A 27734-nucleotide genomic window follows, 5' to 3' on the forward strand; every position below is an offset into this window, starting at 1 on the left:
CCAGCTAGCATACTGCTCCCAATAAGTCACAAAATAATGGCAACATTTTCCTATTTACATGTTGTGATGTATATGACGTGGATCTCACATGTGTCTCATTCTCTCACAACTCTTTACGTTCATATAAGACTTCATTTAACTAATTTAAGGCTGCTCTGATGAGGATACTGAGGATACTTGACAAAACGGACAGTTTGGCATCACTGTGTTATTGTTCAAGCACAAGAGAGAACTCGAATGTGGCGAGCTGTCTGTGCGTATTCTTTCCAGTTTAACGCGTTAAAAATATTTAACGCAATTAAGTTTAAGTTCTGTACTTTTTCTTTTTCTGGCATTGCCGCTCTGTGAATAAGGTGCAAACTGAGTACCGAGGGTTTGAAGTACAAACCGACACGGCAGACTCAAACAGGGAAACAAATTCACTCTCTGTACCACTTATCATTGCTGGGCCGCCCCTTCCCTAATGCAATGTGGCACTACTCATTTTTAAAAACACCCAAAAAGCCTCTTCCATTTCAAAAGCCAGGAACACTCTGACTGCCGAGTCACTATGCAAGTGGAATTGAAAGCATATCTAAAAATGACACTGAAAGGCCTATTCCGAACAAGCTTTCGTTCCCCTAGACAGCCATTTTGAGCTATCACAGGCATCGCTTTTTGAGTTCTCAGAGTGGATGGACACACACCCCACACTCAAACATGAAGGAGAAGTGTTATGACCCCTCAGTTCAAAGGCGAGAGCATCCAGCAGTGATCTGGGACTTAAAAAAAGATCAAAACGCAAAAGTACTAGCATCCATTTTCAGGCACCTCTGCCCTGAAAACATGTTTTTCATTTACAAATACATTTTTATGTAACCTACGGATCAAAAATCTAAGGAAAAGTTGTTTAAAGTCTAAAAGAGTACAAAAAGACTGTCTGATAAATATTCCACCATTAAGCAGTATTCACACATTCAGTGATCATACAGTGATCTACCAAATTAACTATTTTTCAACATGAGTGGTAGCGACTGTTGCAAACATGATATGTGCATGGCTATCAACGCAACTAAAGGTTTGACTTCATACAAATGAGTAACAATGCAATGTTGCAACTACTATAAGGAGTGACACTGAAGCTCTTAAAATTTATCCCCTTTGAGATATTGTCATTTTCACCGTTCTCTACGATTTATTTGTAACCACATAAAGGGATATAATTAGTGCTGTCAATCGATTAAAAAAATTAACTAGATTAATCACACATTTTTTTCTGTGATTAATTGCGATTAATCACAATTAAAAATAGTTTTTTTTAATATATTTTATAATGTAATAACTTCACAGTTAATCTCCAAATTAATGTAGAAACAACATAAAGACAGTATATTTTAAATACTTGTTTAAAGGCATCTTTTTAGGCCAGTATCACTGATACAAATACAGCTAGTGATGTCTTGGTGAAAATCCCCCCCCCCCCCATTTTAAACATTAATTATAGCCATTCAACATGACAGTGTAATTGACAGTGTAATTTTTTACATTTGTTGGGCTTCAAAAAATATAACAACTTAAAACAATCCTCACATAAACCCATAATAAATGTCATATTTACAGTTGCCCTTCCTCATCTAACAGGTAGAAAATATGAATCCTTATTAAAGCTACAAAAGTTCTTTAGTCAAGAGCAGTGAGTGATTTTTTTCTGTTCCCTTTGTTCTTGGATTAACTTTACGGACAGACAGAATTAGTGGCTGCTGTCACTTTAAGACCTGTCGCTGCTGCACATGACGTGGATCTCACACGCGTCTCATTCTCTCACAACTCTTTACGTTCATATAAGACTTCATTTAACTAATTTAAGGCTGCTCTTATGAGGATACTGAGGTTACTTGACAAAACGGACAGTTGGCATCACTGTGTTATTGTTCAAGCACAAGAGAGAACTCGAATGTGGCGAGCTGTCTGTGCGTATTCTTTCCAGTTTAACGCGTTAAAAATATTTAACGCAATTAACGCAGCCCTAGTTAACAGCCCTTGATATAATAAATAAAATGATGCATGAAAAAACATATCAGAAATTGTCATAATTCAGAGTTTGATTCATGCATTAATAACTGCTCATCTTCTTAATGATATGATTCATTATGCACTGCTGCAATTTCTATACACTTCCGTTCAAAAGTTTGGAGTCAGTAAGATTTTTTAATGCTTTTGAAAGAAGTCTCTTTTGATCAAAAACAAATTATTTTTACAATTTAAAATAACCTTTCTTTTTTTAATATATTTTAAACTGTAATTTATTTATGTGATGGCAATGCTGCCATTACTCCAGTCTTCAGTGTCACATGATACTTCAGAAATCATTCTAATGTGCTGATTTGGTGAAACATTTCTTCTTATTATTATTATCAATGTGGAAAACAGTTGTGCCGCTATATTTTTTCTTTCTTTTAAACCCCAAACCTTTTTTATGGTAGTGTATGCGTTTTAGCAGCATGAAAACTTATTCCTTGACAAAATAAAACTCAATTTTTATAATTTTAACTTGATTTAATTGTAATCACTGTTTCTTGGAAAGTTAAAAATAAAATGTCCATAATCGCATACAATTAAAATCAAGTTTACGATTCAAATCAATTGAATGTGTTTTGCTACATAAAGGACAATATTCTCACCTCTTTAAACAAGTTCATGAAGCGCGGGCCATACCTCCAGGGTTTGTGTCTGTGGCACTGTAGGGAGCTCACTGTCATCTGTGTGGCCCGCTGAGACGCGACAGCAACCATGAACACTGCGTCATACATGAGAGCAGCCTCGGTCTGTGGAAGGAGGGAAGAATTTACCAACAAAACATGCTCTAAATATAATCAAACTTCACATGAATGCATTAATATACACGCAGAAAGTGTTTTTGTTTACCATTCATTCAATATTGAACGTTACGTAATGGCATTTAAGTTTAATTTCCTTTCCATCTGATCACAGGAAAAGAGCTCCTCCCCTGTCCCCTGCCGCACACCTTATGTTTCTCTGGGTATTATTCAGTGCTAAAATGTGACCTGGATGGTAAAAATAGATTTGAATAAATCTCTGGATGCTTTCTGCTTTAAGCTCTTCATGCATGTCTAATGAGGCTGAGTGTGCTAGCAGTATACACTGCCTTCTGGAGGACGGGTAGATTAGTCAACAGCGGTAAGTCTTAATCCTAGTTATTCTAACTGTGAAGGATGTGCTTATAAGAAGTTAGGGACTGGTTTTAGTTCTGGTCTATATGTAAATGAGGATTTTGAGCAGTGCGATTGGCTCGTTTTACTGTGCGTTCACACAGTCAGTGTTTGGGATCGACAACTGTTTTTACTGAGAGGTTTGACTCTGAATTGACCTATAGGTAAGCCCTGCCCCCCTTAGGTAGCGAACTCAGACAAACAAACAGAGTTGCTAACTGTCATTCAGTGACAGCTGTCAGTGTGAAAACCTTGTCCCAAGATGTTTTTGATAAATTTTGGACACAGAAGCCACCTCTCGTCGAGGGGCATTCATGTGGGACTTAAATATGCCATTGAGAGATATTTAAAAGATTTTAAAATAAATATGGTGGATAACAAGATTAATTTGAAAGCGAGGGTTTACAGATCACAATGCAAGCAGGAGAAGCCTCATGTTACGGTCGTCACGATCGCAGACGACAACATCCAGGATCAACACTGTTCATGTACCGCAGGATAAGATTAAATTAATTTACATTTAACCAGTTTAATATGGAGAGGCACTGAATTGTAGACCAGTCTGTACATGATGTAAGAACAGTCAGCTATTTAGGTTTGTACATTAGCATGGACTCACTAACTTTAATTTTAACTTAATGAGAGAAATTAACGTTTTCATCTTCATTGGGATTGGGGTTGAATCCTTAAGGAACCAGGTTACTGCGTCCACATCATTGAATTAATACACAGCAGACATTTTGCACTGTCTTGTTTGGGTTTAGGAAACGGAATAAAATAAATTCAATTGCCCATCCTCTCAGGATACCTGGAATCAGTGTTACAATGACTCCAGGCACATCGTTTTACTATTTTTGTAGCATAAACACCATCAAACTGATGAGAGCTTCTTCAATATTTCTCCAATGTTTCTCTATGGCAGGAACCTCTGAAACCTAAAGATGAGTTCCGGTCCCCATGCAACTGATACTCAACTGCCATTGGCTCATCTGTGTTCGAGGGGAGTAGCTTTACAATAGGTCAATTGTCCTTTTTATGCAACATCTTACATCTTACTTAGAATTCTGTCAGTATGAACTCATGAACTCATAAGACAAGACTTGACTCCCAGAATTTGATTGCGAGTGCAGAAAATTCAAAAAAGCAAACTGTATTAGTACTCTAGAACAGGACTGAGCATGACAGCAGAGCGATCCTCACAGTCATAATGCCACTCATCAATCCACTCTCAGGTTTGGGCGGTGCCAGCTGGCGCTCCATGGACCACTTCTGGATCACGGAAGCCACATACGGATCATCTAGATTCAGGAGGCGGAAGGCAGTCATGTTGACGCCACTGTAGCGGTATTGCTCAAGATCCAAAGCAAACAGATCCTGCAAGACAACAAGAGTTTGTTCAGATTTAGCTTTAAGAGCTGTGCAAACTTTGCACAAGATATAACCTCTTCATGCCATTACATGCGTTTCTTTGTCATAAGAGATGAAATGGTCCATTTTGATTGTGGTGCAGCCTTAAGCTCTTGTTAGGAGTCCATAAATCTTGGTTGTGCAAAACTCTGGAAGAATTGTCTTCCTTTAAATTCATAAGGTGGAATTTGGATTGAATTGGCCACAACCCACAGGAAGTAGAATTGGAATTTAAATAGCAGAAAGCTGAATTTACTGAATTCAACAGGTAATGTTATAATTTATTTCTATGATGGCAAAGCTGAATTTTCAGCATCATTACTCCAGTCTTCAGTGATTCTTCAGAAAACATTCTAATATGCTGATTTGGTGCTCAAGAAACATTTCTTATAATTATTGTCAATGTTGAAAACAGTTGTGCTGCTTAATATTTGGTGTAAACTGTACGGTAATACATTTGTCAGGATTCTTTGATGAATGGAAAGCTCAAAAACAGAGAAATCTTTTGTAACGATGTAAAAGTATTTAATGTAAAGTCAATTTAATGTGTCTTTGCTGAATAAAAGTATTCATTTCTTTAAAAAAAACCCTTTATAACACTAAACTTTTAAATGGTAGCATATCTGCTAGCCCATCTGTCAGGCCTTTTTGTCAAGGCCTTCAGACTTTTTAAACTTATTTAAACTTTCTGATAAGGTTTCCAAGCCATAATTCAAAGTTTGTCTTGATGACTTTCCTTTTCTAGTTATAAGTTCATCCCTAAATTAAATTTCACTCTGATCTTTTAAAACCTTTTTTAACATTAGCACAAAGCTTAGGATTGTGCGCTACCATTTCAGTTTCATGTGTCAATGAGTGAACTCAGTGAACACTGTCAAACATAAATCAGAATGAATATTATACAGCCTGACATAAGACAGTTGATGTCACAAAGGGTGTATAAGGTAAGTCAAGATGTCAGTGGGGTTTTATCATACAATCTGACAAGTAACAATTATAAGAAACAGCAGAAAATCACTTCGCCTGCTCATCATCTAATGCAATGAAAAGAGCTCTTATTAATAGCAAGCAGGGAGCTTTCAGACTCACCAAAGTAGTGAAGAAGAAATGATAATACTCTGTCATCATACCCATCGACATCAGCTGTGGGGGGAGAAACACAACAAAAGATGTTTTTTGGGAAGAATCCAGAAGAAAACGAAAGCAAAGATGGATTGAGTGTGAAATAAGACGATTTCAGCAGCATTCAGAAATACAGGCAGCATTGCACATATTGCAATGCTGAAATACAGGCAGAAATACAGGCAGCATGGCACATATTGAATTACATGTCTGCTTTAAAGTACAGCTCTGAGAACCTGCTGGGTCACAGCATGCAAGAGCACTTGACTCTCATTTTCAATCCACTTCAATCTGCGCAACATTGAGTTCAACAAAAGTTCAAAACGAGAATTTATTGAAAGGATGATGCACCTGTTTGAGAAGCTCGGCGGCTACTTGGTAGGAGCAGTCGAAGATGACGTAAAACTCTTTTTCTTTCTTCATCTCCTTTAGCAGGGGGCGACTGTCACCTCCTCCCGTCGCCAGCTGGCGGATTCTGATCTTCAGGTTGTTTTTGGACGGAGCTTTGATCAGTTCCTGCATACGCATTAATCCTTGAAAAAACAGAACACAAACAAAGTGATCGAAGGTGGGGAGCAATGGAAGAGAAACAAACTCATCACGAGCTGCAGTGATTACACTTTTGATTTCCCTTGTGTTATAGCAGATGTTTACAGAGACCATAAATTGGGACTCATTTATTCCGTTGATACATAACAATCAGATGCATTTGGGGCTTCACTTTAATAAAAACACTCAGTCTATAGTAGCGAAAAGTAATGCATTAAACCGCAGCAGGTCAAAAAGTGATCTAAAGGTTGAACAGACCTGGGAAAAGCAAGGGCCACTGCAGAAAATGACAGATTCAGTCAGTGTTATTAGTTAATAAGGATCCTCTATGTTATTTTCACTAGAATATGATTGCATCTCTCTAATGATTCCAACAGACTTGATAATAGTAAAAAGCAGTGAACATAGTAAAGTTTTTTAAATTTAAGATTTTCATCTAATTTTTATATGTATTTATTTTTTTCAGCTGTATTTCAGTTAATAGTTTTAGTTAACAATAATAACACTGATACAGATGAGCAAACTATTAAGCGGCTATCTTGCAGATCACTAAATTAAGTGTAATTCTTGTGCATTAAAATGTGACAACAGTGATTGAATACAGATGGTTAAAGACAGACTTCCTTCTCATGCATATTACTTTAATAACCAGACAAGCTCAGATTCAGGGGTTCATCTCTCAAGTTCAGAGTGCTCTTGGATGAGACTAAACAACCTGTTTTCATTTCTGATGACGCTGGTATTGTTTGTATTTTTGTCTATAATCTCATGATGGCTTTATTAGATCATCACAGCGTTTGGTACGTCTTTAAAATAGCTTTTATTAATTATCTCTGTATGGTAACCGAAACTTATAGGGATTCAAATTGGATTAAAAATCAAAACCCACATTTCTTAAATTTTTTGATATTTTGAAGAAAATATCTCCCATGCAGGCTCAGGGGGAAAGTCAATAAAAGTGGTGGAAGACTAATATTAGGGACATGAATTTCTTATAAAGGCTGTGCAACTAAATTCAGTGACATGGATAAAGAAATATGTCGGCCATAATAACAGTTTTGGGCAACAAAAATTCCTTTGATGCTCAGTTAAAAAAAAACTAAAAAACTTTTAGTTCCAGGCAAGTTATTTGCCTTGATTTAGTCTTGGCCATATAATAACGTACTTCCAAGCAATGATAAGATCATAAATCATGCTATCAAAGCATAGAGACAGAAAGTTGTGTGTAATTTGTGTTTTCAAACAGATGGGATGGGCACACAGGAATCCAAGACAAATCACACTACAGCTGAGATGGTGTGATGTGTAAATACAAGGGTAATTTGAGCTGGCATCTGTTCCCTGAGCTCTCCTAATGATTTCGATCTAAGTTACTGGCTATGAATCAGACACACTAATCATTTTGAAACTGGTCAATTGACACAATTTCTATCTGGTGAAAGCAAGTTGTTACAAAGACATTGGCTACAGAGTCAGCATGTTCATTTTAAGCTGTAGAAATAGAAGTGTTTGCAGGGCAATTTTCCATTTTTTATTATTATTATTATTTACTTGTGGTTGTTTTTCTAGTTTGTCTGCATTTGATTTGCTCTCCAGATTAGTTTGATGCCATCAGGGGAACACTTGAAGTGTGTTGGTGAACTATAGCATTATAGCAATTTGCATATTACGCATTATGCTGCAGTTGCATGTGCAACTATTTAGGAGTAACTTGATTGTGTGGTGATATTGGTGCTATGATATTTTTTATAGGTTAGTATTTCCCCAACTGCATGTCTTTGATTACATCAAAACAGAAGTAATCTCAGAGGCTGAGAAAGTTATTACATTTTGATTTGATGAAAAAGTTTAAATGATACATTTTTGATAAAATATGTACAATATTGACAATTTATTAAAAATGCTGTCAGTCACCCTTAATGTCATGTTGATTTCAAGTGTTTCATATCTACAGTTATTGTTTGATTCTTGAAGGTGATCTTCAGAGTGAGTAATCAACACTTTTTATCACCTCTTTGAGAGAAATAATAATAATTATAAATCTGAACAACCATTCCAATCATGATATTTCTTCAGTCTGCTGACACATGAGCCAAGGCCTATGAAATACATGTCTGTAATCAGCAGGAAACAACATGGGAGGAGATCAATATTCAGTCAATATTTCACTGTTTTCAAAACCATTTTAGTTTAGAAAAGGTCACAGAAGTCAAAATATATAGAAAATGAAATATGGTATTGAAATAATGCTGTCAAAAGGAAATTAAACTGATAAGGGCAAAGGCGACCTAGAAAAAACAAAAGAAGACTTCCCAAATGAAATCATGCATTAAACATGCCAATGCCACATATGAAATGTTTCATCACTGTGCATTTCAATGCAGGAATTTAAAGTGCCCCTATTATGCTATTTTAAAGGTCCCTAATTAAGTTTTGAAGGTCTCCTGCAATAGGTTTACATGCATTGCAGCATCACCTTTTTTCAGTTCGATCAAGGATTTGGTATCTCTAAACCAACCAATCCAAGAGCCTATTGTGCTCTGATTGGTCAGATGGCTCAGTCTGTTGTGATGGGTCTACCGCTTACAGCGAGTGTCGGAAACAAAACGCCATATAAAAATACTATATCTAACATTAACAAAATAGAAAACTCCTTATATTAAAAAATTGTAAGTAGACACAAAAATGTCTAAAATTCATGAGGGGATCCCTGCTGAAAAGACCAGTTTAAACCACAAGGCATTTGCAAACTGGTTTATGCTGGTTTCATATTGGTTTATAATTGTTCACCAACAAAACTTGACCAGCATGGCCTGAAGAGGATACCATTATTCCGTGCTTGGGAACCAGCATTCAAAACATATGATGGTGATAAGCAATGCTAGGGTTACTGTTGAATTCAGTTTGAATTCCCATTTGTTTTAAATATAATAGAATGTAAATATATGTGGACATCAGTCACTCTTTCCAGCAGAAAAAGAGTGAAAATTTTCAGTATAAATGTTGTGGCCTGCAGTGTCCCATTTTAAAGCACAAAGCTGTGAAGATCCCATTGAAGATCACAAAACCTCAAAAAGCACATTGAGCTGCCCTTCAAATATCCTTTTGTCTCCTCTTTCTAAACCATAACTGTCACTCACCTGTGCTGTCTTCATAAACCACAGTAACACACTTCCATTTGAAGAAAATAACAATGTCCAGGATAGCCCTGCTTATGGAGGTGTACTCAGGGTAGAGGTTGATGTAAAAATTGTCTTTATTGTCCACAGATGGGTGTTTCCATCGTGTCTGGATGTGTGGCACCTCTAGAGCATTGCAAATGGATTGGACGGCACTGACCGAGGAGCTGTGAGAGGGGCCGAAGACCGCCGCAACCCCCAGGGCCAGCTGGTCACATACTGAGAGAAGAAAAAATGGAGAGACAGAGAACAGACAGGGAACAGAAAAACAGGTGACATGAAAAAATGTGTATTAGAAACAAAAAAGAGGAAAAAACAGAACAAAGCATGTACATAATAAAAGCAATAGTCTGGCCTTTTCAGTTCTGGGTTATCATTAAATTAGCTTATAATGGCAATTTCCATGAAAATGGTATAATTTCAATATTTAAGTATTAGAGTCACAAATACCATGTTTTTGTTGTATCAGATACATTAAATACATAAAATTAACAAAGTAGCTAATTTTACACATTTGCCCCTTAAAATGGTTATTTTGGCGTGTCCTTCATCAGAGGTATTGACCTTCTCAACTGTATCCAGCAATTTAAAATAATTATAACATAATATATTGAATTAACATTAAATTAACAATAAAATATAATAAATATAATATTATAAATCTAAACTACAAACCATTAAAAGTACATGTATACATTTGATTTAATATATTCCACTTAGCAAATTTCAAAGAATAAAATAGTCAAATAAATTCAAAATCAAATCAATCAAAAAAAGAGTCATACCCCTTCGGGAGGCTTCAAAGCTGTCAAAGAGGTTTACTCTCTGGATGTCGTAGGTCAACGTGGTGTTTGGCATCAAGGTTCTGTTTCGGTTGATACTTGTAACAGCAAATTTAAAGGCGAGTTCATCCATACTGACGGGTTCATTCTCCCGCGTCTCAAAGATTCCCCCTTTAACCAAAATAAAGAGTGCTAAGCAACAAGTAAGTAAGTAAGGAGTCTGATTAATCTCATTTGTACTGTAGATTTCCAAATATGTTAAAAGTAAAATACATTTAAAAATTAGTACAATGTATGAATACAATTAAAGAATGCCCTGGTAATGCATAAATCCCATTAAAATCTAAATTTTAATAGTGCTAGTGCTAGTGCTAAATACAAGCCAAAGCAGAAGTTATTTAAAGTTATTTTAAAACACATTTAAAAAACAGAGCCTAGTTAAATTTACAAATAAAAAGAAAATTAATCTCCAGGTAATGGATTAATTCCAGTTCCACACTAATTCAAAAGCAGTTACAAACAATAGTGCCAAGCTAAAAAAACACAATCCAGTTTTTGTTACAGTTCCTTAAAAACCAGTGTCTAGCTAAACGTACAAAAATAATATAAAAAATAAATAAATAAAACCAGTGCCCTGGAAATGGATACATTTCAGGTCCATACTAATTTAAAAAAATTATAAACAATAGTGCCAAGCTAATGTTAAATACAAATCAAATCCAAGTTAATGATAAAGTATATTGAAATAATTGAGTCCAGCTCTTGAAACTCTAGATGACGTAGGCTGATAAGTCCTTAACTCAATCTGCTTGCAACAACATTCGCTATAGGGCGCAGCTGATTGGTTCCTGCTGTATCAGTAGCCAATAAGCTCGCAGCTCAACCTTCAAATACTTGGTCAGCATTTGCTGTAGCATTTGCAGCGTGCTTTTACAAACCCCCTACCTTCCCCAGCTCCACCTGTATAGACCTTCTACAGGTAAATAATGAACGCTACGTTGTAAAGCAGCAGCATGTCATATATGTATTAGCAGTAGCAAGTCCTTTACTTTCTCTGCAGCAGAAATAACAGCAGCAGTGTAGCAGATCTATTCCGCCAATACCAAACATATTAACATTGTCATATCCATTACCAACAGTCAGATAGTCATGAAACCATCTGTTAGATACCCATTTAGACAAAATTAACCTTCCCAAAAATTACCCATCCAAGCACATCCCAGCAAAAGTTGTCTAAAACAGGCTAATGCACACATTTATTTTGACAAATCATATTTTTGTCCTGTCTGTTTACACTTATCAAAGATATAACTTCACTATTTTTACATTATCTTGCCAAGATGAGCCTTTAAACAAAAAGTTCACCTTTAGTGAAAAATAATAAGAATAATAAGAAATGGTACAACGATGCTAAGACACATGTAAAGAATATACAATTTGGCTCAGGTATAGTCAATGGTTTTTTCAAACAGCTGACAAAGTTCATAGTCTGTTCTAGATTATCTTTTTCCCATCCAGACCACATTGACGCTTGGCACACGTTATCAATTTAGGATTGCAAACTGAGGATCCAGGCAGAAGTCTTGCTGGACTGCTCTGTATTACCATCCCTTGAGTGATGGTCACTTTTTTCAATTAAATAAACAACATCAGTAAACAGTCTGTAATAAAATGAAGAACAAACAAATCATTTACAAGCAAAGGAACAAAGAGTGTGAGTTTTTCAGTATATCTAACTGTAGAGGTTTATTAAAGTTACAAAAGCAGTGAGCTTTTCTTGACAATTTTGCTGTTTGATTATTATTAAGAACATAAAAGAGAGTGACAAATGCATTATCTTAATAATTCATAAAAAAAAACAGAGTGCAATAGCTGTTTTACTTCTGCTCTTGAATAATTCCAAGTCTGATCTAAATGTCAATACCAAGTATGTGATATAATTCGCTAAACAGGTTACACCAGGTCATTCAGAAATTCCATAACATTTAGAAAATCTGAAATGGCAAATCATGCAGATTTAGCTGCTTAAGAAATTTGGACTAATTGGCCAACACTGCGTTTGACCTTTAACACGCCATTTTTAAATCACTTCCCTTGCTGGCAGTGAAGTTTATTCTCACAATTGCATGAGGTTAATCAACATCATCTCTTCTCAATGATCATATGCAAATCGCACAATCATCGAGATCAAAACAAATTGTTCACACCTTAATCAGCAAATAATCATGATCAAAACATCAGACTTTGTTACTGAATATGCCAATCAAGAATCTATTTAACTTGGTAGGGTGCAAAGCCAACATTGCGTAAATGTGTGGACTAAAGGCCATTGCACACTGAGTCCGAAATTTTCGTATGCGTTTTTTCGTGTTCGTCAGCCTTAAAATTCGTCACGCACAGAAACCTTGCACACTGAGTCCGATGCGTATTTATTAAACCTTTGCGGAAAAAAACGCAAAAAATACAAAATGGATTCGTCAAGCAGTGAGGATGAATTTGTTGCCCTTTCTTCTTAAAAAGAGAAAGAAAAAAAGAAAGAGGAAATATTGGGTCCATCCAATCCTGAGATTGCGCTGAGAGGAAGGAGAGTTTCACCTCCTTATCAAGGAGTTGCGAAATTATCCCAAACGATTCAAAATTTACCTCAGAATGTCAGTGGAACAGTTTGATGCTTTGCTAGCGATACTGGAGCCACATATTAAAAAGAAGACCACCAATTTCCGTGAACCAATCGATCCTGAACAGAGACTGACAGTATGTCTATGGACGGACACACACACACACACCGGCGGAAGCGCTGGGCAGACAGAACAGCTGTATACAGGTTATATTTTATTCAGTGTCTTTGTAAGCCGCATTTTGTTTTTCATACAGTACTTGTGCTGTGAGACGAATAGTGTATCAACTTGTCAGACGTCATTCTGGATTTTGTCGTTCGCTTGTACGGTGGCTCTGAATTAAAAAAAAAACCTCTCAAAACACTGGCTGTGGATGCGAAAAACGCAGAAAATCGAACCCAATCCGAATTTTTTTTAACGGACGAAAGTTTCGTAGACAGTGTGCAAGCGTGATTGACATAACGTGAGGTCGATTTTTTTTTTTAACGTGCGAAAATTTCGGATGCGAATTTCGGACTCAGTGTGCAATGACCTTAAGTAGCCAAGACTTGCATTGGAGTGTATCTCCACAATTATGCATGAACATCTGTTAGCAAGAGCATTGTCATGACACATTACTTGTAATGCTGGAGATACTAAAACTACACAACATGCAAATACAATGCAACGGCGAGATCCGCATGGAGGACATCCACCTGAGATCGGGCTCTATTCATAGACGGCCAGCAAACAGGTCTCAGGAGGAAATAATGGGCCATTAACTCACCAATAAACAGCCAACCTCCAACAGTGAAAGTGACAGATTGGCTCTTTAATGAAAAGACTGTGAATGAAGATAAGAGTAATTAAATGGAAATGTTCATGTGTGTGAGATGAAGCTCATCAGAGTGCAGATACGAGCTTCTACCAAACTCGGTCTCAGTGGCTTGTTTTGGCTTTTTGAAAGCTGAGTTGGAATGAGCAAAGCCAAAAAGTCCTGCTGTGGATAACACTGTCTGATGTTCAGATAGTCCCTCGAGGAAAGAGCGCAGCCCGAGCTCTCCACACAGGGAGAAAGGAGAGGAGATTTCGTCTGTGAAAAACTGATTGCTTTCATATAGAGGGAGATGGTCAGACTGTGTCCGACTGGAAGGCCGGAGATGAAAATGAAGCCTGAGGCTTTTCTAGACGAGGCAGATGCACTAACATGAAGGAGAGTTGATAACAATGAGTCTGGCAGCAAACAAGTCTCGGTTAGTTTTTTACGAAGTTTCGGATCTGTGTTTTTGCTATGTTTATTTACTCTGAATATTTCAGCTGACTGAAAAGTCTGATCCCTCATTGATCTTTTATTACCTGGAAACACCAAATCAATCTAGCTTCAAATTTCCTTTGATTGACACGTTAAGAGTCAGCCATTTGGAACCAAATAGATTTCCAGTGTCTTTAAGACATAGCATTAGATTAGAGTGGAATGAAAAAGCAGACAGAATGGCATATAGACACTTGTGTATGTGTGCGTAGGCACAGTGATGGTTACTTGAGCATGCTTAATGCTTTATTTCTATTCATTGGAAAATGGTCCCCAAGGGATGTCCAAAGCCTCTGCGGCTCACCTTGGAGGACGCAACTTTAATTAATTTCTTTTTTTATCATGTTTGTGCCATTCAATGCATTTTGACCTTGCAATAAACATTATAAGTTATAAAATAAAGTTATAAGCTTTGGATCAATATGCTTGTAGGAGTAGAGCTTTGCATATTTTTATGATTAATCGGAAAAAAAGAAAAAATATTTTATTGTCTTTTATACATTATGTTCTTTACAAAGTGTTAACTTACAAACGTTACACTATAAAACCAAAAATATGTTTGGACACAGTTTGGAAGCAGGACAATTCAAATCACTCAAGAGAGTATGCAAGTGATGGACCCAGCCTATGTCTGATCTACAAACTACGTGTCACAAAAACCAAACACCACGAGAAGTGGTACAGACAGGAAGTAAGGAAATAAACATGATGACACACAAGACACAAGTCCTTTTCACGCAGGACTGGATTTCTTCTTGTCAAAATGATAGCCCGCAAGAAGCCTGCGATCCAAGTTGTCTGTGCGCTGATTTGCAGGGGGAAAAAATATGAAGGAGAGAATGGTTGCTTGCAGAAGCCATGCTTGCTGATGTTCTGGTCAGACTCCTTTCCCTTGCCCTGTATCTTGCTCTCTCATTGGCTGTAGGTCGTCAGCAGTAATTTCCAGACAAAACACATTTCACACTGCAGACAGGTCCAGATATTTAGCTTTTGTAAAGTAAAGAGTTACAGATTAAGAATACAACTGTCAAACGTAAGCTCGCAGCACCTGAGAAGCCCCGTGGTGAGGAGCAGAGAGTTCGCTCAGAGTTGGAGTAAATCACTCCGCAGAAGTAGCAGTGCTTCGCCTTCTGAGAATATAGTTCCCTGTCTGTATACGGTTAGAAGATGGCTGTGTCTCATGTGACCTTGTTATTTGTACACGCTGTGACTATATAAATCACAACATGTAAATAGGAAAATCTTTGCGTTATTTTGTCACTTATTGGGAGCAGTATGCTAGCTGGAGCCATTTACCTCCAGTCTTTGTGCTAAGCTAGGCTAGCGGTGGGTGCGTCAGACAGAGTTATGAAAAGGGTATGGACTTATCTAACTCTGGGGGATACGGTGAATAAGCTAAAGTCCCAAAAAGTCAGCATGTTCCTTTAAAAAAAGCAACTTTTTAAACAAAAAGCTGAGAAAATCGCTTTTTTGAACCAGAACGGATTCAGAACATAACACAGATTTATGTTAGATAGACTTTCGAGTAGATCGAATTCATCACCACCCACAAAGCTTTAAAGTCGTTATCCTTGGGTCGACATTTCATTTGGTAATGTTAGGCAGTTTATATGCTGTTTAATGTTTGATGATCACGATGTTTTCCATTTACGTAAGCAATCTTCTATCTGCTTCTTCACCTGTGTTTTGATCCGGAGATTCTGTACTAGAAGATGTGTAATAGCGCCCCCTACCATATAACGGTGAAAACATAGATAGCCGGACAATTCAGTAAATGGTGGGGAAAGAGTAAAGTAGATTTGAAGAAAATTCCTAAGTACACTACCAGTGGACTAACCTACACAAAAAATCAGATCAGTTAGGTATATCTGTTTTTTTATAAATCAATATTTTCAGACAATGTAAGTTTATAAGACAGTATGTAAAACTATGTGAAAAAAAATATTTAATAGGCTACTCAATCAAAACTACAAGCCAACTATACTTAGAGTACTTCATTATACTTTTAAGTATATCTCGATCAAAAGAATGAGTACAAGTATTGGCCAAATATACTTTTTCTGTCAGTATAAATCAAGTATACTTAAAAGTGCAATTTTAAGTATATTTCTGAGAAGTACATAAAAAGTAAGACTAAAAGTATACTTTCTTATTTTTTTAGTTTAAAAGAAGTATACTAATAGCATACTTCAATAAACTTCTTTTTCGTTAGGGTGTATTTCTTACATTTTTCAAATGTGTTTTCCCCCCACTACTTTAAAGTGGTGGCAAAGCTTCTCCATACAGACCCGAATAATCGATCGTGAATTTCGTTACTGATTATTAGCTGTTTTATCCAATAGTATTCAGCTGCAGATCCACAGTGCCATATGTCACAGCAGGATCAGGCCAGCACGCTCATTGATATTTTATCACTGCCCTAGTTCAATCTATAGTCTGTCAGACAATATACAGCACATCCTCCTCAAAGTATTCTCACAGTGGACAATTTATTAATGCAGTTCATGGTACTTTAATGTAGAACATGTCCTACCTTCCAGATTGTGACATACGCAGTATGCAGTGCCTTCTCTCTAGCTTTGATCAACAGACAGTTCAAAGGCTCCCAGAGTTGGTAAGCAATTGGTAAGGTTTTAGCAAGCAACACAAACTCCAGTGGTTGGCAAAAAGTATGGACTAAAAGTAGTAGTTTCTGCTATAGATCATTTTTTCAATCTTTTACCACTGATTTGACCCCCAAATAGCCTATGCAAGGGACCTTAAATTTAAAGTCAAAAATCAAAATGGACAGTTCTGTGCAAGCTGTCTTAAAAAGGCAGCTTTATAAGTTAATGTATAAAGACCCAATTTATACTGTGAAAAATTAATAATATTAATATTAGATATATGTGTAAAATAATATTTGGAAATTATTATTTTTTATCAACCTACATCACTAATCACCTAAACTACTCACTATAGTACTGTATTGTTAAATGATTTGAATAATTTTTTATACATTTTATTATTTATTCATTTATTATTTAATTTATAAATGTATTAGTTTTAATAATTGTATGTATTTTAATCATTTGCTTTATCAAGATTGAAGATATCAAAGATATACCAAAGATATCAAAGTACAGAAAGACTAAAAGAAACTTTTAAAGGCCTAATTTGACTGTCAACGAACCCTTGAGTGGAAATATTTGCTTCAGTTTTTTTTTTCATTAAAATTCTTCACACATGAACAAAAATGGTGCAGAGGTTAGGCAGTATTTACATTTAAATTGATGTAAATTAGCTGAATTATGGGTAATTGTCGCCATTCCCAGACTGTGTTCCTGGATGCATTGTCTTTTTGCCTTTTAGCTCACAAATCCTTTGTGCCTCTTTCTTATTTTTGCACATGTATTCATTCTCATTTCCCTCAGGAACTGGTGGACAAAGGAAACCAGTCTTTTCATTCATAAAATAGAGGAGATTTTCAGCTAATAGCTGTAATATATACCCTGATGAAGCATGTGTGCAATTATAGTCAATTGCTAAGATTTCTCAACTTTTCTTAACATTTGACCAAAATTAACACCTCAAAGGCCTTTTGGAGATTATGTCTGAATGCAGCCCTGAAATGCTGCTGGGTTTTTTCCCCTCCAAATATTGAGCTCAATGAACTTTAGAATATTAAACTCTGAGACAACAAAACAAAATGTCACTGAAAGTGACGTAAAGGCTGCATCTAAAACACTCTCTGAATACGTACTTTTTTACGTACTTACTTTTTGACCATTATTTTTTAATTATGAATCCCGTCACAACATTTGTCATGTTGTCATTGTCATGTGACCTACAGCATCAGTTTTGCTGCTTCACTGTCATTTACAAATCCTCTCCTGTGGGACTGGATGTGCACTTTAAAATCGGTAAAGGTCATTTTTGCCTACTGTTTTATACTGTTAATTCGGACATACTACTCTTTTCACTACTATATAGTTGTGAAGTATGCATATTTGGATGCAGCCCGAGTCTTTTGATGCACAATAAGCAGATGATTGTGCATGCATAAGTGTTTAGTGACTGTTTTGAGTGCATCTGACCTTGTAGTGCCATGAAGGATCTCAAACTTTGCTCTGTGCGTTCAGCCGGTACTGAACGGTTTTTCATTTTCCTCTGGATCATTCCGGGAGATGTTCAGTTGAGGCTTTTCAATGCTACATATCAGTCAGCTCTAACTATATATCATTGTCCTCAACCACGCTGCTTATATTCTGACAGAACACTCTGCACAACGATACAGTAAGAATGGATCAGAATGGATGTGTTTTCATCCAGCATTGTTTTGTTTTTTGGCAAAAGAACAACCAAATTCAGCAGTTTATAAAAGCAAATATTTCACAAACGCAGAGGGTAGAACTGGGCTGATTTATATAATGTACTGTTAGTATGATTAAAATCAATATTTAATGTTGATGAGTTTCCCTTTCCTCCACTTAATGTAATTATTCAAATTTGAGTCAGACCAGTATAATTAGTCATGGAGAGTTCAAGTTAAAGGTGCACTTAGTAAATTTTTGATCAATTTAATCATCACGGTTGTATTGGACACCTAGTGTGATTACAAACTGCTAAACTGTTTATCTCTTTTTGATCCTTTTCGTCTGTTTATCTCGGTCTCATGCTGCATTGCACTGTGACCGCTAGCTGTCACACTGTGGTTTGGATGATCAAAGAGGCATTTCGTGTGCCATGGATTGTTTCATCATTCTAGTAAAAACAGCCAATTTGGATATTTAATTTTTCCAATTGATTTGCTTGTTTTGTTTAGAGCACTGGCTGAAAAAACGAACGTAAATTACATGACACGTCTCGTGATCTTAACATGGCAGGTGTCAGGGATTGTGCCGGTATAATACACACACAGATTACGATAATTAAGCAGTCTTTTTAATAAATCCACAGGTTAATCCAGAGTAAGAGTAGCGAAACACATCCAACATAGACGAGACCCGACAAGAACTTGGTTCTACCCATCGGTTACTGATTAAGTGGAGGCAGATCCGAATGACCAGAGAGAAGTCTGATGTTTCACCGGAAGATTGAATGATCACAAATTTAAAAAAAAAAATTGAATTGTTCATAATACGATCAATAACATAAAATACACTGGGAATTTTTTTTTGTTGTAGATTTTATGGATTTACTTGCATGTAAATGGCAAGTAACATTAAATTAAACATGAAATTGTTAAGCAGAAAGACTGAAAAATGTTCTTTTCTTGTAAAAAGTCCTTTAAAGTCCCCCTGTAGTTAAAAATTGTATCCCTTAAAACTGGGAACTTTAAAAATGCACATTTGTACAATATGTAAAACTTTTAGCTTAAACTTTTTATTAAAAGCTGTTGAGTGCACCTTTAAATTACTTAATTTATATAATACTTTGTCATATTACTTTCGTTCAACAATTTGCTGCATACTGTGGCTTGTAAGATGAAAGGCTTGTATCATATTCCTCATTGGTAAGTCATTTTGGATAAAAGCATCTATGAATAAATGTAATGTACACAGTTCTTAATTAATCAAAAAAAGATCATGCGAACCTTCTAATGCACAAATGAGCAACAACCAATGCAAGCATGCACACGTACAAACACATACACAAACCTGCACATAAGCCACTGCTGAATATCATCTCGGACACAGTCTTTGTCTTTCTGTCTCTGACCTTCTTTTCAACATTTCGGTCACTGATGTAGGCTATTCCACACACTCCTTATAAAGACATCACAATGATTTCTGCAAACACACAGGCCAAATGCATCATCGAAGAAAAAAGCTTCTCTCTCATTCAAATTCATGAAATCTTGTTCAAACACATCCCTTCTGACAAACACAGGAAAACACAAAGGGATAAGGAGTCAGCATGCATACCAATGCTTTAGCAGAGAAAGAGCGAGAGACATTAGCTATTCTCCTCTCTCCGCCACTGTGATCGAACCCTTCGATTTTCTCATGGGGATCATCCTAAACGCTCGAGTTCATTCACTGTTACTTTAAGCTCAATCTATAAGAGGTTTATTAACAGTAAGTATTTTTTGATGCAAATATTTACAGCCAACTTTATTTGTTAATTAATTGACAAATACTTTGCAGAGTGTTCCAATAGATGCACAGAGGCATGCAAACCATCTCCTAATTCACCATATCCGTACAGACTTTTAGGGAAATTCTGCTGACCGTCAAAGAGCAGCGCCATTTCACAGTCCTGAACATACATCTGAGGCCACGTGGATCCAAATCTAAAAGGATTAATTTCCACTCATGGCCTGTGAAATACTTCCATCAGCACTGCACATTTCCTCAGTCAACACTGTGATATATACAAATCATTCATTTATTAAACTTTTGGTAACACTTTACTTAAAATCTTTATATATAATGCAGTATAAAATATTAATTATGCACTGAGGGAGGCAAACAGCCAAATTGTTTACATTGTTTTTTTCTCCTGCTTCAAGTTAATAAAACATTTTTTTAAATTTTTGACTACAGACACAGGTCTTAGCACCTAATTAGCTGGGAGAGCATGGCGAGTGCTCTGATTAATGCATTAATTATGCATTGTAATAATGCATTGTATGGTCTCATGAATAATTGTAACCACAGTTATAATACACTACAATACGGATCTATTCCTTTAGAAAGCATAATGCATTAAACACATGGCAAACAACAAATTTCAGATGTTACAAGGAATCTGCCAATATTATAATGCATTATGCCTTTGGTTACAATTATTTATGAAAAGCTATAATGCATTATAACAAACATTATAAATACCTTTATAATGCAAAGGCTTTAAGTAAAGTATTATCAAACTTATATTTCTTCTCTGAATAAAGAGGGATATTTTGGGAATATTTAATTTAATTTTTATCAATCAATAAATTCCACTAGAAACAAACGTTGTTGTATTATTTTAATTTAATACTGTGAAGCTGCTTTGATACAATCTGTATTGTGAAAAGCGCTATACAACTATACTTGACTTGACTTAAAGGGATACAATTAATATAGAGGCAAATGAAAATGAGTTGTTTTAAAAAGCAAACCTTAAAAATTTTGTTTCCTTATGTATCATCCAACATCTATTTTTAATCTTTGCTCATCATATGTGAAACAGAAACTATAGCTGTACACTGTCATACAATGTTGACAAGAACATTTGTGAAAAGCCAAGGAATGTCAGTGTATCAACTATGGCTCACTGTTATGCAAACTAATCCCACCATTATTGCATGTCTCCAGTGGTGCGCTTTATAACATGCCAATCATAACATTCAGATGACAGATGGCAGGTGGATGCACCTGTATTTTTGAAAGCACATAGGGACAGTGTCTCCAGCCTGATATACAATGTCCTATCCAATTCATGTGTATGCATAAGGGTGTGTATATCTAATAATAAGATTCATTGCTTCAGTGCACATCCATCTTAAAGACAGAACACTGTGTGTTCAAGGCGACAAAACATCTGTAAACCTACAATATCTGATACACTTTGACAAATGACTCAGATAACAAGGTGTGCTCCACACATGGTGTGCTCTAAACAAGTCCCCTCCAGGACAGAACTGATGAAATACCCGTGGAATCAATAGGGCAGTTCGGAGGTTACATCAGGGGGCTAAAATAACTTTTTCATTCTGCTCTACACACAAGTATACATCCTGGGAAAAATGACCAACATTAAGAGTGGATCGTTGCAGTAAACCTAAATTGAGATCATTTCATTGTAGTTTATATATGGATGGATGGATGGATGATGCATGCTTTTTTTTTCTTTTTTTTACATCAACACTGTAGGTTGACATATACAGAAAGAGAAAGTGTTTGTAAACCTTTTGTTTTAACTAATTCATTTTAAATGGTCCCGTGGTGTGCCTATATCAGACTACAGTTTGACTGTTATCTAAAAATGAATAATAACTTTAATAAATTAATAATTAATTTAATAAATTATTAGTACTATTTATATGTATGTGTTTGAGTAAAAATTACATTTTTGTTTTATTCTATTAACTACTGGCAACATTTCTTCCAAATTTTAAGAAAAAACTGCATTTATTTGCAGAAAAATGGCAACTGGTTCAAATCGCAAAAAAAGACGCCATGTTTTCGGACCTCGAATAATGCAAAAAAGTGTATTCATTTTTAAACAACACAATACTAATGTCTTAACTTAAGAAATTAATATTTGGTTTAAACCCTGATTTACAATCACAGCTTTTGCAATATCTACCAGTCTTGCACATTGCTGTTTGGTGACTTTAATGCCACTCCTGGCACAAATATTAAAGCAGCTTGGCTTTGTTTGATGGCTTGTGACCTTCCATTTTTCTCTTGATCACATTCCAGAGGTTTTCAGTGGGGTTCAGGTGTGTAAATTGGGCTGGCCATGACAAGGTCTTGGTCTGGTGGTCCTTCATCCACACTTTTATTGGCCTGGCTGTGTGGCAAGGAGCATTGTCCCGTGGGAAAAAACAATCCTTCGAGCTGGGGAATATTGTCCGAGCAGAAGGGAGCAATTTTGTTCTACCAGGATAACCTTGTACAACATTTCTTCCAAATTTCAAGTAAAAACATTGTCTTTATGAAGGATGCATGACTCAAGCCACTTCATAAAGACAATGTTTTTACTTGAAATTTGGAAGAAATGTTGTCAGTAGTTTAAAAAATTATATATATATATATATATATATATATATATATATATATATATATATATATATAAACTTTTTTTTACTTAAACACAAATATTAAATCCAGAGAAACTGCTAATTTTGCAGTGGTCTCTTAATTTTTCCAGAACTATATATAGGCTATTATACAGAGTATTTCCAGCTCTGTTTCACAATCTATCCCACAGAAGCAATACGCCAAGCTTTCTGTTTCAACTGAAGTCCCATCTTTTGGAGAGGAGCATCTAATCAAGTCTTGAGTAGGAAAGAGGATTAATGTAGGTTGTTAAAACTGCTTTGGGGATTTACTGTGCTGCCAAAGTCAGACAGCAGCAATCATCATACAGTACTGTTCTCTGTGTGACTACAACAGGCTTTATCTCAATAACACATAGAGGGCAGCCAGTTATCAAATCTCTCAAATCACATTTTAGTGATGATGACGGTTTAATATTAAACATAGGCCTAATACTTTCAAGATGGCCCATCAACGACACTTCTTATGTCAGGAAAGGTCAACCATCACATACAGAACAAAGGACTTTGAGAAACCTATCTTTGTTAATGATTTCATCCCAATTTGTATAAAGTTTTAAAGTCTGAATTCTGGAAAAAACATTATTATTGTAGCTATATGACAATGTTGATAATTTCAATGAATACGTAGGCTATTTCTATATACATGCATATTCAGATACAACTGCACAATACTTTTAGAGAGGTCACAAAAATAAATAGAAGATGAAGATATTTTGAAGCGATAACAAAACACTTTCACAAGTCGATTAAGCAGTGACCGTGACAAAAAAAGACCCACGGTGCCGAACACCGAAAGTTTATAGATTAATAAGTAACTGCAGGTGACAAAGTTACAACAATAAACGTGACATGATAGACAATCACTTACCGATTCGTATGACCTGCTGGTCACTAAGGTAAAACTTTGACATCAAGTAAAAAAGGAAAAATAACAGTCTTTTGCGCTTATCCATGGCTTTGTGATCAAAATTGGTGAAAATAAAAAACTTCATGTCATAAAACTGGATTCAGGGAATCGTAGCGCGCGCTCATCAACCATTCACCTCCCATCGCGCGCAATGGAAACAGCTCCTCGAAAAAGCCAGTTATTGCCTCAAAAACAACACATTATCATCCTTTACCGGAAAATCCACGATGTAATAGAGTCTTCAAGAAATTTCAGGTAAGATTTTGTGCTGATATCCTCCGTTCATCGCTTCAAATACTTGTAGCACACCGCACGCGCACTATGAGGATAGTAAAGTGCGCGCGCCACTGGCAGACACATGATCCAGACGCAGGATTAAAGCAAAATTTGCTCAGCGTTTTGGCTTTCTTCACGGTGTTATCTCCTTTTTTAAGCCCGCACAGACTTTTTTCCAGGGTCTTAAATTATTTCCCCCTCCAAATAGCCACATTGAGACAATCCGTTTGAGGTAACTGGATGCTGTCATCATCATGGAAGTTAAATAGTTGCTCTCATTCACTTCATGTTCAAAAAAATATGTATGAGAGTCCTCAGAATTATAGTGACGATGTTTTGTTCGCACGAAATGTTTTGAACCGATTCTTGATTGACTCAGTCGAAACGATTCGATAAGCGTTTGTAGAACACTCGACGGAAAGGAATGACTTTGTTTAGGAGCAATACTGTGAAAAATGGAACACATATGTTAATCATATTAATATTTATTATTACTATTATGATCTTCTTAATAATAATAATAATAATAATAATATGTTAGTAATAATATTGTTCGCCCATTACTAACTAAAATGTTGGAACAGTAATCACAACATTTGACATAATCTACATAATTGTGAAAACGTAGTGAAAATTATCAAAAATCAAACGTAATACAACTGGAAATACTTAAATGACTTGAATTTGGTCTTGTTCATTGGAACGAACCGATTCGGAATTGGACCAAAAGCTGACTTGCTTTTTGCCAAATGGTGGAGCAACGCCATCTGTTGGGCAAATCTTATAACAGCCCCTTATGGCTAAGGAAGAAGCTGTAGATAGATGTTATTTGACAAAATTAAACATGAAATTAAACCTTATTATAATGCGAAGTCTTCAGTTTCTGGGCTTGTGGTACACATTAAAGTATACTTTCTGTCTTTATTTTCCGTATTTATAAGTGAATTTAAAAAAGACAATGTTTAATTAAAGGGATAGTTCACCCAAAAAAAGTAAATGTTGTCATTACTTACTCACCCTCAAGTTGTTCCAAACCCGTATGAGTGTCTTTCTTCTGTAGAACACAAAAGAAGATATTAAAATAAAAGAATATTGGTTCTCCAGAGAGTTAATGGCACATATTGACTTCAATAGGAAAAAATAATACTATGGAATTCAATGGGAGCGGTCTAGTTACCAACATTCTTTAAAATATCTTCTTTTGTGTTCAACAGAAGAAAGAAACTCATACAGGTTTCGAACAACATGAGGGTAAGTAAATGATGACAGAATTTTCATTTTTGGGTGAACTATCCCTTTAAAAAAGACTACTGTCACCAACTCATCCATTTTTACAATTCACTAATGCCTGCATTTGCATGAGAATCTAGGCTGGCTGAGCTAAACAGTGTGTCCAAACTGATGTTGCTGCTGATGGAGGACTCAGCGATGGTGGTTTCTTCTCCTGCCCTGCCGAGGGGGCCAGAACAACACTGCAACAGCCCAGCCGTGCATAGCAAACACGAGGCCAGCCAGCCTACAAACAGAGCCTCCCCCATGTGGAACCGAATGGAGCTCGACCATGATCGGCATTGAAGATGCTGAGTGCCGTCCAGGACACAGGGATGAGAGTAGTGAGTGAAGCGAGCAGGTGCAAACAGGCCGCTCCAACCAGGCAAAACCTGGCACTGTCGGGACGGGTGCACCGAATGCTCACGAGTGAACTCACCCATGCAGCTGCAGACAGAACCAAAGAGAGAGTTATAAAATAACAAGCTGACCACGGGGCTGGATCTAAATAAGCTTTGCATGTTAATGAACTGGCATTAAAAGAACATTTAGTCCTTCATATTCTGCACACAGAGCGTACAGTCAGCTTCCACCTCGGTAGTCCTGTGATCACGACTACACAGAGAAAGCCAAAAGAATCACAAATCAAAGCTACTATATCAACACAGAGCATTCATCCTCTCCTCAATCTGATGAATGTTTCATCTGTGTGATTCAGCGACTCATCCATGATTTCTTAATATCGATGGTCAGCTGTGGCAGGTAGGAGAGATGTAAAGTAGAATTTCAATTTCAATTCTGGAGCATTTCAAATAATGCACGGCTGCATTTATTGACAGATTTATGATTTATTATTCATTATAATTGACTAGTCAGCAGGCAGCAGTGTGTGGAAAGCATAGGAATGCATTGCAGTTTGTTTGTTTTACAATTGTTAGGACACATTTTTCAATACTTAGGTATTTTTTTCCAAAACCCTTCCCATAGTTCAACTTTCAGCTTGGCACAGCAGTTCATTTCACATTCAAAATGCAACAAAACACTTCATTCATGTCTCAAATCAACTCATTCTTCTATAACACTAGGAAAGATTGTCATCCAACAAACAGTGTCACTCATTAAACAACGACCTAAAATACACTAACAACAAGAATGACAGTCAGCTATCTGCTGTTTAGAATCGACTGCAGTGTACAAAATTATTCCTACATGTTTTCTTTTTTATAGATAATAGGTAATGAAATTGAAAGACTAACACCTGTGTAGGTGTTCAGCTACATTAATAGTTTTGACAGTATTTCATTTTTTAGATTGAGAATATATTTCAGTGTTGCATTAGTGTAGAAATGTAGCAAATTGCTGTCTTATTAAATGTTGTATTATGAAAAGAGTATGTAAACTTGCAAATTGGCCTGTATAGGTACATAGAGTGTTTGTCTTAGTGAGAAATGTATTCATGTAATTTGAAAGATGCATTCTGTGCCAAAGCAGTGATAAATGATAAACAGTTTAGCCCACATAGACTGATGTTGTGATATTGAGAAATGGGTCCTAGTGATAGTAAAAAAAAAACAAAAAAACAGACAAACTGTAAAATGTTACAAAATCACAATCTAAAAGCCACTATACAATACAAATAATACAAATAACTTTGCAACCCATAATATAACAGTTCAGTGATCAGGAAGCCCAACTAGCTGGTCAAAACCGTACAATTCCAGCACATTTTGTATTTTAGCTAACTAAACATAATTTAAAACTCATCATACTTACTTGACAGTGTATAACATTTCTCCAAGACACTGCATGGAATCAGAGCTGGACTGAGAAGGGCCATAGAAGTGTTAGTTTATCAGTGTAAATTTCCTAAATTTACGCCATTATGTGAAACAACTGTCCATCTTCTTCTTCCCTCAGGCTCTTATGGTCTGACAGCTACCTGAAATAGAAATGTGATGTGCTATTCAGCAAATGGCACATATCATTTATTTTTCCTTTGATGGATCTCATGGTAGAGAACTGGTTATAGGACTGTTTTATTTACAGTAAACACTTTTTTTCACATTTTCTCTACAGCAGAGCAGAAAATGATTTCCTAACTTTATGGTGCATTTGATGTTTAAACTGCTGCCCAGATGAATATGATCAAAATCTGTAGTAAAGGTCTATAAAGTTGAGAAAACACCTTTTTAAATTTAAGAGTAATTGAGCCAAAGACCAAACTAATATGGGTCCTACTTTAAGGTGTTTTTTACTATGCATCAAAGAATAATAAAACAAAATAATAAAAATTGTTAGGTACAATGTAGCCTACTTATTGTGTTCATGTTGTATTGCAAAACACTTTTGCTGCTATTGAGGCGGAATATG

At 36.1% G+C, this 27734-nt stretch overlaps 1 protein-coding gene across 7 annotated transcripts in view; it reads right to left on the reverse strand.

Annotated features, from left to right (window-relative positions):
* Window positions 1-24456, reverse strand: part of grik1a (glutamate receptor, ionotropic, kainate 1a) — a 55798-nt gene extending 31342 nt beyond the window's left edge. For 3 of the 7 annotated variants that reach the window (XM_084105164.1, XM_084105165.1, XM_084105162.1), the window contains exons 1-7: window positions 23781-24394; window positions 10252-10419; window positions 9428-9685; window positions 6090-6271; window positions 5706-5759; window positions 4410-4583; window positions 2661-2804 (exon numbers count right to left, since the gene is read on the reverse strand). In XM_084105164.1, the coding sequence (XP_083961290.1) occupies window positions 2661-2804; window positions 4410-4583; window positions 5706-5759; window positions 6090-6271; window positions 9428-9685; window positions 10252-10419; window positions 23781-23904 (1104 nt within the window). In that variant the 5' untranslated portion in view covers window positions 23905-24394. Of the gene's footprint in view, window positions 1-2660; window positions 2805-4409; window positions 4584-5705; window positions 5760-6089; window positions 6272-9427; window positions 9686-10251; window positions 10420-23780 lie in introns of all 7 variants that reach the window. The other 4 variants (XM_084105168.1, XM_084105166.1, XM_084105167.1 and 1 more) reach the window with 4 other exon arrangements.
* Between the last annotated feature and the right edge of the window lie 3278 nt (window positions 24457-27734).

The sequence above is a fragment of the Abramis brama genome (genome assembly GCF_963993115.1).
Source record: "Abramis brama genome assembly, chromosome: 25".
NCBI lineage: Eukaryota > Metazoa > Chordata > Actinopteri > Cypriniformes > Leuciscidae > Abramis > Abramis brama.